The 12,365-nt window shown below is 46.7% G+C and overlaps 1 protein-coding gene across 2 annotated transcripts; it reads right to left on the bottom strand.

Moving 5' to 3' along the window:
• Nucleotides 1-381: 381 nt before the first annotated feature.
• BPIFA2 (BPI fold containing family A member 2) lies at nt 382-11,414 on the bottom strand. Of its 2 annotated transcripts, none has more exons than XM_014456465.2 (9): nt 11,333-11,414; nt 10,467-10,537; nt 8,318-8,456; nt 7,542-7,649; nt 6,064-6,216; nt 3,239-3,320; nt 2,132-2,195; nt 1,175-1,255; nt 382-573 (listed from the first exon to the last, which is right to left on the bottom strand). In XM_014456465.2, exons 2-8 carry the CDS (start codon nt 10,522-10,524, stop codon nt 1,215-1,217), a joined length of 645 nt encoding a protein of 214 aa, XP_014311951.1. In that variant the 5' UTR covers nt 10,525-10,537; nt 11,333-11,414; the 3' UTR covers nt 382-573; nt 1,175-1,214. The 2 variants fall into 2 exon arrangements, with proteins under 2 accessions (XP_014311951.1, XP_023610142.1); XM_023754374.1 differs by having other exon boundaries at nt 382-537.
• Nucleotides 11,415-12,365: the final 951 nt, after the last annotated feature.

Genomic DNA, 12,365 nt, shown 5'->3' with positions numbered 1-12,365 from the left:
GCCTCAGTATCCCTATTTGTAAAACCAGAAGTTGGGCTGGATAATCACAGATGTCCCTTCCAGTTCTTTTTCTAAAAATAAATTTTTATTGATTTCAGAGAGGAAGGGGGAGATAGTAAAAGAGACTGAAACATCAATGATGAGAGAAAATCACTGATCGGCTATCTCCTGCACGCCCCCCACCAGAGCTCGAGCCCACCACCCAGGCATGTGCCCTTGACCAGAAGCAAACCTGGGACCCTTCAGTCCCCAGGCCAACACTCTAACCACTGAGCCAAACCAGCTAGGGCCCTTCCAGTTCTTGACCCAGGTCTCTGCTGCCCTACTTGCACCTCCCTCCCCAAATCCCAACTGGAAGGAATGCAACGTGTCACACGGGAGGATGCAGAAGTGGCTTTTATTGCTGGGGAAGGGGGGCGGGTGATGGGCATAGACTGCTGTCTCAACTGTGAAGGCAAGGAGTGGCTGAGAGGGTTTCTTCTGGTCTCAGGCTTTCAGTCCAGTTGGATGGTGGCAGCATCTTCCCAGGGGGAGATACTGCAAGGAAACATGGTCAAGCAACTGGAAATTAATCTGGAATGAGACCACAAGGAGTTAGGCCATTGACAGCAAAAGGACCCTTGTGGCACCTGCTCTTCACCACACACTACTGCCCAGGCTCTTTCTCACAATACCTTGCAGGGCCTAAGGCCTTGGAGAGGGGACTGGCACCTGTGGTTTGGGGTCTTTCTCTGGCCTCCTTATCCCCTCACTCTGCCCTCCTCTCACCTTAGGAACAGTGGCAGATGTAAAGAGACTGACCAGAGCCCAGGACTAGAGTCAGGGTTCAGGGCTTTGTAAATAATCAAGATCATGGATCAGTCTGAGGTCAGGATCAGGGCTCAATCTGTGACTAATTTTAGGGCTTAATAACTGGGGCCAAAGCTCAGCCTGTGACTAGGATCCAGGCTCAGTCGAGGTATGTGAGTAAGGACTGGGATTTAGAGTATGACCAGGATCATGGCTCAGCTTGGGACTAGGGTCAAGGCTCAGTCTAAGACCAAGATCAGCAAGATTAGGACTCAGTCTGCTGCAAGAGAAACAAGGGAACCCAATCCTGGCTTTGGCTTCACCATTGTCCCCTAAGGAGGAGCCTCATCCTCCGTTAGCATGGGCCACAGAGCCTGACCCTCACCAGCTGGGGGCATCACAGCAGTCCACCTCATCTGCCCTCTTCAGGCATTGGCTGGCACATCGGCTCCCTGCTGACCGTTATCTGGAGGAACAAAACCAATAGGAAGCTTCATTCTCCACCAAATAGAAAACAGACCCTAATGGCTATCACTCTTCAGTGGGTCAGCCTGACAGCGATGGGACCTCAGGCATGTCACTCCACCTCTCTGAGCCTCAATTGTTCATCTGTAAAATGGGTACAATGAGGGTACCGCTCCCACAGGGCTGTTTTGGGGATCCAATGAGATGGTGCATGCAGAGCACAGAGGGATTGCCCAAAGAACTGGACCTGTGGCTATTTCATGGAAAGGCCACCTCCAGGACCCTGACACATTCACTTGATCCATTTCTACTGCTCCAGTCTCCCCAGCAACCCCAGACGTGCCTGAAGATCCAAAAGCTAAAGAAAGCCCCCAGTGGCTGGAGGAGAAACCCCAGCTCCTCATAAGAAGAGAAAGAGAAGGGAACATGTTGATTAGCAGTGTCTGCTGAACATCAGGCTCTTTGTGCTTTTTCTTTTAATCCACTCACCCACCCCACAATGTTTGCAATCGTGTTTTCCCAGGAGAAACAGAGGCTGAGAGAGGCAGAGCCGCTTGACCAAGGCCCCACAGTTACTAAGTAGCAGAGCCAGGATTTGAACTCAGATCCGGCCCATGCTCTTCCTCACATCATTCTGCCAGGCAGCATCTGTGGGTTTTCCAAGGGATGATAGTAGAGAGACCCCAGAGGCCCACAGAACCCCTTCCATTCTGCAAGGATTCCTCCAGCCACACTCTCCCAGCTGACTTAGGAGTGGGTCCTTCTGCTTCTCCAGGGGCCCCTGACCAGACCTGCCTGTGGGGCGGGCTCAGAGCTGCATGCCTGCCCTGGGAAGGCTGCACAGGGAACACCTCTGCTTCCCAGGGGTGTGACTTACTGATGACGTTCTCAACGAACTGCGGACCCAGGGTGCTGACGAAGATACGCAGCAGTGGGCACATCTGAGGGGGAGAGAGGGAGGGAGAAGAGGTGGGGAAGGAGAAAAAAGGATGGATTCATTATCAGCGGGGCACAAACTGCCGGCCACCCACGGAGAGGCTCCTCAGATGGGATCTTAGAACCTTAGGATTCTAGGACACTGGAAAGCGAGAAGTCCAACATCAGAGCACCATCGGATGCTAGATCCCACCAACTACCACCTTCAATCCCAGAGCCTTAAGAGTCTAGAGTGTTCACACCCCAGACTCCTACATTCTTAGAAACCTTGAAGTTTGGAACCCTGGAATTTTAGAGTGAAATGGGGCCCTTGGAACCCTACAGCAGTGTTTCTCCTGATTTTGTGTGCAGTTCCCTGGGGATCTGTATAAATGAAAATTCCAGTTCTGCAGGCCTGGGGTGGGGCCTGAGAGTCTGCACTTGTAGCGAGGCCTGTGCTGCAGCTGGAGGACCGCACAGTGAGTGGCGCGGTTCCAGCCCGGGATTTGCCCTTCGTCGACCAAGATTCCTAGGCCCTTTCTGGAATGACTAATTCAGAGTCTCTGGAACTTTGGGCACGTGCTACATACAGTTTTTATGATGCACAGGAATCCTGCACATGGTACATATGGTTTTGAATGATGTGCAAATAAAATACCTATTTTATTATAGGTCTGTGTTTATTTTTTAAATTACTTATATTATAAGTGATATTAATTTTTATGAATGGCAGGGATATGAAGTTTTCTTTTAAAAACAAGTGTATTTAAATAAATTTAAGTAAGTGGAGTTGTGTCCGTTAAAGGAACACATTAGCTACAAACACATTATTCGAACATGGATATGACAAACAGCTCAAGTTTGGGACCCAGTGATTTCAGCTGATGTCAGGTCTCTGCTCCCCCTCCCACACCTCACAAGCCCAGTAAAGAGGAGCCGGTTCCAGCTGACAGCCCAGTGAGAAGCTTGCACCTCAGAAGGAGCGGGGCCCAGAGAGCACAGCCGGGCCTGTAAATGTGCACTGCCCCCCACCAGGCCTGGCTCTGGGCTCCAGGAGTGGAGGACTCACCTGGTTCTGCACCAGGAAGGACACAGTGTCGCTCAGGAGGCTGCTTATGGTGCCTGAGAGCTTGTTGACCAGTGTGCTGTGTCTGGAAAAGAGAGAGAAGTAATAAATCATGCTCGAGTGGGCAGAGCTGCCAAGCAGTGGGCAGCGGGGAGAGGGTGGGAGATGGCAGAGCACCTTGAAGGCAGGGAAACAAACCCCAGGGACACTAAGGTGCCTTTCTAAGCACAGACAGAGCCTCCCTCTATCCAGGGGAATCCTCACTTATAATCCCACTAGAGGCCCGGTGCACGAATTTGTGCACGGTGGGGTCCCTCTGGGTGACCTGCAGGGATTGGGCTGAAACCCACAGTCCAACGCTGCCTGCAGCTCCTACCTGCCACTCCTGCTCATCCTCGCCCCAGTGTGCCTGCTGCAGGCTCGCACCCAATCAGTCCCTATTGGGAGAGGCTCGTGCTGCTGCAGCAGCGCTTGCCAGCCATGAGCCCTATGTCTGGCGTCTTCCCAAGGGGAGGGGCCTGCAGGATCTGGCTGAAACCGGCTCTACGACATCCCTCGAGGGGTCCCGGATTGCAAGAGGGCACAGGCCAGACCGAGGGACCCCATCAGTGCACGATAGGGGCCAGGGAGGGACACAGGAGGTTGGCCAGCTGGGGAGGAACAGCGGGAGGGCTCCAGAGCGTGTCCGGCCTGTCTCACTCAATCCTGATAGGCCACACCCCAGCAGCAAGCTAACCTACAGGTTGGAGCATCTGCACCCTGGTGGTCAGTGCACATCATAGCGAATGGTTGAACAGCCTTAGCACATCATTAGCATATTATGCTTTGATTGGTTGTTTGGTTGTTCTGCCATTCGGTCTATTTGCATATTACCCCTTTTTTAGATAGGATGTCTGACCAGCGACTCCCCCCAATGCCTCATGAGAATCTCATCACAACCCCCTTCATTCAACAAATATTATAGCACAGCAACGATGTCCAAGGACCAAGCTAGACTGGGACATAGGATGAGCAAAGCACAAACAGCTCTTAAGCTGGTACCCAAACATTAAACAAGTCTTGCTAAGGCTGGCTCCTTCCCACCTTCCCACCTTCCCACCTCCTCAGGGCGGCCCCCTCCCCTAAGGAAGGGCTTTGTATTATGGTTCCCTGATAAGTGTGCTGCTCTGCCCAGGGCTTATGCCATCTGACATCTTCCTTGAGAGCTCTTTATTAAGGGGCTGAATGCTCGCCTATCTGCCTTTCCATCCGGACAAAAAGCACAACAGCAGGGTCCTTGTCTGTTCTCATCAGTAAGTTCTCCAGAGCTCAGAACACTGCCTGTCTGGCACATAGTAGGTGCTCAAGACACTATTAAGCTGAAAGAATGAATGAAGTAAACATACAATTAAATGTATGATGACAACTTGTGATAAGTACTCTGAAGGGTGGGAGTAGGCACTTTTGAGAGGAGGAAACCTGTTTTAGATGCTGAAGGATGAGAGTCCATTGAGGTGAGATTGGGAGGCGAGGGGTGGGGGCGGGGAAGGGGAGGAGGTAGCGAGGACAGCCCTGCACAGGTCTGGAGCTGGGAAAGAGGGACAGAGCAAAGTCCAGTGTGTTTGCCAGGAGAGAACAAGGAGAGAGTGAAGTGAGATGAGGGTGGGGCCGGTCAGGCAGAGCCTACATGGCCATGGGGAGGGTTTGGGATTCCATCCAAAGCAGAAAGAAAAGCCCTGAGAGGATTTGGAGCAGCAGAGTGGGAAGCCATTCTATAGATTTGGACACTGAGACCCAGAGGCAGGAGGAATTCCCTGGGGCTACAGGCAAAGCAGTGTCCAGCAGGGCTCAGAGCTCTGAATTGCATCCCAGCTTTTCCAACTAACATAGGCCCTTGGAGCCTTTGTTTGGCTTTAGGGGGTCTTTAGGCAACCTGTGCTCAGATCCCCTGGTGGAGGTAGGGTGGATTGACCCTCTTCCCTGCCAAAGCCAACCTGCTCCAGTCCTCAACTTCCAGAGCATTTCTCCTGTCCCAGCCACGTCCAGGTCACCCATTCTCCCTTAACCCTCTTCCAGGGACCAAACCTGCTCTTTCAATCACACAGTTTAAGATGTAGATTTTGTGGATTAACAGGGATCAGTGATTTAAGTGGATAGGATTAAATTCTCAAGATCTCATTTCAGGAATTTTCCAGAAGGTGGAGAACAATTTGGAGACAATCTGAAATTAGAGCCCATGGTGGACATTTCCTCCTCTTCCTCCTCCCAACCAGAGGCAAGAAGGTAAATACAACTGATGCTGATGCTGATGACCATGATTGAGATAACAATGAAGGGGTAATTCTTCAAGAAGACATAGCAATCCTAAATATGCATGCCCCTTACTACCGAGCTTCAAAAAGCAAGAAGCAAAACTCTGCTAGAGCTGAAAGGTGAAGTAAGCAAATTCATGATTCTAGTTGGAGAGGTCAACACTCCTGCCTCAGTCATCATGGGGAGAACAAGGGGACACAAAATCAGCATGGATGCTATTCTTACCGAGAGCTTAGTGTGTGCCAGGCTCTATGCTAAACACTTGTATTTTATCATTTCGTCAGCTCAGCAGCCTATACGTAGGCATTACTGTCATCTTCAGTTTACATATATGAAAACCGGGGCTCAGAGAGGTTAAGTCGATGGCAAAGTTACAAGTTAGTGACAAAGCTGGTATTTGAACCAAGGCCTGTCTGACTGCAGAGCCTAAACCCTTTTTCACCACATTGTGCCATCTCCCAGGGGCAGGAAGAGGCTGAAATTAGGGTCCTTCGCTCCTCTGAGAGCCCACCTCACTTGAGATGGATGGGACTTACTCGCCCAACAAGGTGAATGAGATGCTGTCTGGGTCGCTGGCGCAATCTGTCAAGACCACTCTGGAGTCACCACTCTTGGGATCAGTTTCAACTTCGACAGTAGCCAGGAGGTCCAAGGAAACGTTCAGGTGGACTGCCTGCCCAATGAGAGGCCTGCAGACAATGAGACTCACAGTGAGAAGACGTCTAGAAGACCTTTCACATCGCCCACTCGGTTCCTCCACCTGTGCGGACACTATTCAGGATATCTATGGAGAATGTCATCATTGTCCACATTCTTTATGGGATATAACATATTTGCATTAGGGCTTCTTCTCCTGGTCTCCAAGGTTTGGTTCCTATGAAAATTTTATATAGCAGCACACTAATAATTAAATAATAATAATAATAATAGGTAACATTTATTGAGCACAAATTATGTTAGGCACTTTTAGAAGGTATTTTAACTGGATTAATCCATCTAATTATTACAGCAATACCATAAGGGAAACTACTATTATTATTATTGTTATTTCAGAATGAGGAAGCATTGATATAGAGAGGTTAAGTAACTATCCTAAGATCTCATAGCTAATGCATGATGAATTGACAGTGTACTCAATTTATAAAGATTTATCCACATCTATTTCTTTTAAAGTAATTAATATACTTTAAAATTATATTCTTCTACCATGTGCTTTCATGTATTTGTGGATTGTAATGAAAAAAATAAGCAAGATAGAAACAGATTCATAGAACAGACTGCCTGTCAGAGGGAAGGGGGCTTGAGGGTTGGGTAAAATAGGTGAAGGGATTAAGCAAAAAAAAACAACACCCAAAACTCATGGAAACAGATAACAGTATGGTGATTACCAGAGGGAAAGGGGCTTCGGGGAGGCAGAAGAGAGTAAAGAGGGGATAAATGGTGATGGAAGGAGACTAGACTTTGGATGGTGAGCGTACCATGCAATGTGCAGATGATGTATTGTAGAATTGTATACTTGAAACCTATATAATTTTATTGGCCAATGTAAACCCAATGAGTTCAATAAAAAATAAATTAAAAAAATAAAATTTCATTTTTCACATATTCCCTTTATTATAAGCTATACACTATTATATGCATTTATCTGTAATGGTCACTGCTATTTAAAGAGAATCTTGAGAGACAAAATAATGCTAGAGAAAATTTTGCCAAAGACTCGTTAATGTTTGACCTATTTATTTTTGCAAATTTTACTATTAGATAAATGTTATAATTCCAGAAATATATTTAATGGAGAATTCTTTTAAGGGAGACTTGGTTATGGCCAAAGTTTATTAGAACTTTTTAAAGGTTAGGATTTTAGAGCTAGAAAAGCTCCCTTATTTACAGATGGGGAGACTGAGGCCCAAGGCCACTAAGTGGTGTGGAAAAGTGCCTGGTTCTAGCTTGGAGGACCATTGGCTGTGCTGCACTGCCCCCCTGCCCCAATTCCCAGCTTCTAATGCATACTCACAGGGTCAAGGAGACATCAGCAGATGTGGGGAACCTCAGTTGAACGCCTTGGCCATCAGGAGTTGGTTCGGCTTTGAAATTCAAGATGTGGACATTACTGATTTTCAACCTGTGCGACAACCAGAATTCACCCTTGTCATTCCTCATGACAGCCATTTGCTGAGCTCTTCTCTCTGCAGCATGATGCTGAGCATTTGGGCCTCATCAGCCTTGCCTATTTTGGTCTTTCCTATAGCCCTCCTCAGAGGTTGATTGTCTCCATTCTATGGCGTGGCACACTGAGGACCAGCAGCTGTGATTCCCCCAAGATACCAAGGAAGAGCAATCGCCTGAGCCAGAATTTGAACTCACAACTATTTGACTCCAAAATTCTATGTGTGGAGCCAGCGGGCGTGGATTTCAGTTTCCTCTCTCCTGAGGGGATTTGAAAGTTTATTCTCAGCTGTATTTAGAGAGGAGAGTCTCATTCCCTGGAAAAGGGAATCCAGGCACCAGCAAACAGGTGGAGGTGAGAGTGAAGAGAACCTTCCCCCTGACCCTGAAATTACAGGATGTGGAAGCTGAAACTCATGTGATGCTCAGATTGGTCATGTGGCCCTGCCTCTAATTTACTCAGGCTCTGGTGGGCCTGGCCTCAGACCACGTGGGCTCTGTGGGAAGAACAAGTTGTGTTGCCTTTCTGCCTTTAATCTGAAATTTACACCCCTCCCCAAAAGACATGTATTTTCCCCTCCCTTTTTTTTGAGCAAAGATCTCCACCAGGAAGCACCAACTCACCCCAAAGCAATGCTCTCAATTGTTTTAGAAAGGGCATCATTCAACACAACTTTAGTTTGGTGGAACTTGTCCTGGATGGCTTGCCACCCATTGGTATCCCGAAGCAGGTTCAAGTCCTCCTTCAGGTTCTGAAGAATACCTGGCAAAACAATTGCTATTTAGTGTTATGTACCACTTATGAAGCTGCTACTATGCACCAGGTACTAGAAAAGACTGCCTGTGTTATTTCCTTTAATCTTCATAACAAGTCAATGAGGTAGATATCGACAGTATCTAGATTTTACAGATGAGGAAATAAGAATGAAAAGTTTAAGAAACATGCCTGAAGACATACAGCTACAGAGCCCCTCTTCCTTCCATGCTGTCTTCATACTAATATATACTCATTTTTAATCAACAAACCAACCAAGCAATTGACCAGGCAATTGATAATGATTATACACCTGCTTCTAGTAGTGATGGGCAGGGGTGTGAGATGTCTACATAAGTTTGAAAAAGTAGGTCAAAGAAAATGAGAGAATAAAGAAAGATATGGAAAATCTAGAATTAAGGAAAAAATATGACTTCAACCTATAAAAGTGACAAATTGGAATCCCAGGATGAGAGCTTTGCAGCAGGCCCAGAGAGCAATAATTCACACAGGAGCAGGATGACAAAGTGTCTTAATAGGAGGTCCCTAGTGAAAAGAGGGATTAATAGAATAAATGACATGGCAGATGTAGAATGCAGTATATGAGAAGAGTTAAGGATATGTGTGCAAAATATTTCAAGTGAAAAACAGCAAGGCAATTACTAACTCAAGGAAAAACAAAAGAATGTACTGGAGGAGGTATGTAATCATAGTACTTCAACTTGGCTATGCAATGGACAGTATATACCTGGTTATAATGATGCAAATAAAAAATGCCAACATAAATAAAACTATGGAGCTAAGGAGACTGAACTTGGGGTGGTGAACACACAGTACAGTGTACAGATGATGTGTTGTGGAATTGTGCACCTGAAACCTGTATAACCCCAATCAATAAATAAAATAAATAAATAAAACTATGCCTGGTCTTAGGTGACCTTAACTCAGACACTTCTGTTTCTGAGCTTAGTTTTCTCAGCAGTGAAATTAAAGATGGGGTCCCTTCCATATCTTTGAAAATTGCCTGACAATATTTGAAAGGCAGTCATTTACAGAAGTGACTAACTCCTATAAACATGTTTGTCAATGTGCTGTTAATTTTCCAGAAAATAAAAAGAAAGCCAAGTTCTTTTGAGTAATCAGAATTAAAAGGAGATTCAATTAACTATAAAAATAGGCATATAGCTACCTATGCTAGGTGGAGTTAATACAAATCAATAAGAAAAGTAAACAACCCAACAGACTAATATGCTAAGGATATGAACAAAATACTTAAGTTAAAATATATAAAAAGATTAAAATATGAAAAAATGAGTGGATTCTTTTATAATTAGAGAACTTTAAAGTGAAAGGCGTTAGAGTCTTTCGTCATATGAGTCTGGCAAAACATTTAAGTTGTCCATACCAGTGCCATCAAGGGAATAGAGTGAAATATCCTTTGAACTTTTGAAATCTCGCTTTTAGGAACTTATGCTATGTATAGACTAGAAACATGATATAATATGTACAAGAATATTCATTTAAGCATTGCTTGTTTATAGAAAAAATTAATGGCCTGGCCAGAGTGGTTCAGTGGTTGAGTATCGACCTATGAACCAGGAGGTCACAGTTCCATTCCAGGTTGGGACACATGCCTAGGTTGTGGGCTCAATTCCCTGTAGGATGCATGCAGGAGGCAGCCAGTCGATGATTCTCTCTCATCATTGATGTTTCTATCTCTCTCTCCCTCTTCCTTCCTCTCTGAAATCAATAAAAATTTTAATAAGTAAGTAAGTAAGTAAGTAAGTTAGTAAATGAGCCAGGAAGTGACTAACCACCTTTCCTAGTGAACCATCCCTAAAGGGCAGCCCCTGGTGGCAGCCCCTGGAAATGCAGCATAATGTTTAGGAAACAGGTTCTGGGTGCCGCCTATCATCACCCTTACTGACTCACATTTAATGTCCCTAAGTCTATTATCAATAGCAGGTCTCAGGCCGTCTACAATGTTACCCACGTCTTTGCCAAGTGAGTGAATAATACCTGCTGAGGTCCCAGAGATCAGGCCACACAAGAGAACAAGTTTCCAAAGCTGAAACATCTTGTGCTGACACCTGGACATTCATAGGAGGAACAGGAGTGAGAATTACCCAGAGGGAAAAGGAGTTTTCAATGAGCAGCCCCCCTCTTTCACTTAACATTCCTTTAAGATAGAGGTGGCTGTCTCCTGTTTTACAGATGGGCAGCCCAGCTCAGAAAGCTAGAGCAACTTGCCCAGAAACACACAGCCAGTGAGTGGACCAGCTGCAATTTGAGAAGTCACACTTGACTACAAATTCATGATCTTTACAAAAGGGTTTCTGCCATATGCTGGCTTCTTTGCCTGGAACATCTGTCCTCTTCTTTGCATTTTTAACCTATTGTCTCTCTGGCTTCAGTAAGACATCGTGTCCTCTATGGAGCCTACTGTAGGCCCCTCCCCAGAGTCTAGGTTAGGGAGCTTCACCCCACCGTTTCTTCTGCATTCGTTCTCTGATCAGAATCCTGGGTGCCAATTACCTGATGACCTGTCTGCCTCTATCACCAGCCTGTGAACTCTTTAGACGAGGAACGGTGACATTTCCCTGTCAAATCCTCAGCCCCCATAAAATCCCTGTAGTCAGGACCGTTCAACGAATAACTCTTTGCCGAATAAAAGTATGAACAAATAAATGGGCGCTATCTCATGACCCTGCATTGCCCATCAGTTTGACACTTCTCTGAGTGTAATTATCTATCTATCTATCCATCTATCTCTTAATTTGCTATATTCAACATATTACCAAGCTGTCCTAGTCCTCTGTCTCTAGCCCCCAAAGCCTTCTGAAGACCACCCTGTGGGGTGTGGTCAGAGGAAGCCCACCACTCACGGGTTTGGAGGAGGATGATCGCGAATCCTTGTTCTCCTGCACGGTCTCCTGGGATTCTTCTGGGTGGTGGTGGCCCTTATATTGGTAGCCACAGAATGGGAGGCTGCGCATGGAAGCAAGTCCTGTTTCCGGGGCCATCTGAGGAGACGCCAAAGAAAATAACAACCCCTGTCCGGGATGAGCAGAGAGACTTCCAACCCAAAGTCCACCCAGGATGCTGGGATTGACATGTGTGGCTTTGGGAGGACTTTCTGCCAAGACTAAGACCAGGCTCTCATGGAGTCTCCAGCTGCCAAGACGATGGCCTTTGTGAGTGGGGGGTAAGGTGAAGACTGAGAATAGACAAATTAGAGAATTTGCTGGTGGGGAATCTATAGTGATCATCAGCCTATTTCTGTCATCATTTGGAAACTGAGGCTAGAGAGGGGAAGTAACCAGCCTGAGGTCACCCAGCAAGACAAGGACAAAAATGAGACCAGAATTGTGGTCCACAGAAGGTCAGGGTCAGCAACCAGAAAGGCCACTCTACCCAATCCTCTGGCGCCCAAGTGCTTTCATGGTGGAGCCAGCCTCGGTTCAAATGTCTGCAATGATGGGGAGCTCACTACCTCTTAAGATTGCCTGTTCCATCTAGTTAGAGTTTCTCCTGAGAGTGAACAAAATCTGCCTCCCGTTACCCCCATGTGTGGGCAACAGTGCAGCCCAGAAAGGTTAAGCACCGCGCCTGAGGTGGCACAGCCAGTGTCAGGAGACACACCCACCAGCCTCACCCCTGGAGCACTTGCTCCATCCACTCTCCTCTCAATGCAGCAGCAGGTGTGTCACTCAGCTTAAACCCAAAGTCCTACTATGTGCCCTACAGGAGCCTGTGTCATCTGGTCACTGTCTCTCCAAACTCATCTCCTACCTGTCCCTGCTGGCCCCTACCTCTCTTCCTTCTATTCCAGAAGGTTCTGACCTCTTTCCTGCTTTGGGCTTTGCATAAGCCATTCTCTCTGCCCATGACTCTCCTCTCCAGCTGCTCCCAGCTCTT

This window comes from Myotis lucifugus, unplaced genomic scaffold (genome assembly GCF_000147115.1).
Source record: "Myotis lucifugus unplaced genomic scaffold, Myoluc2.0 scaffold_60, whole genome shotgun sequence".
NCBI classification, from domain to species: domain Eukaryota; kingdom Metazoa; phylum Chordata; class Mammalia; order Chiroptera; family Vespertilionidae; genus Myotis; species Myotis lucifugus.
This window is presented reverse-complemented; position numbering and strand designations above follow the sequence as displayed.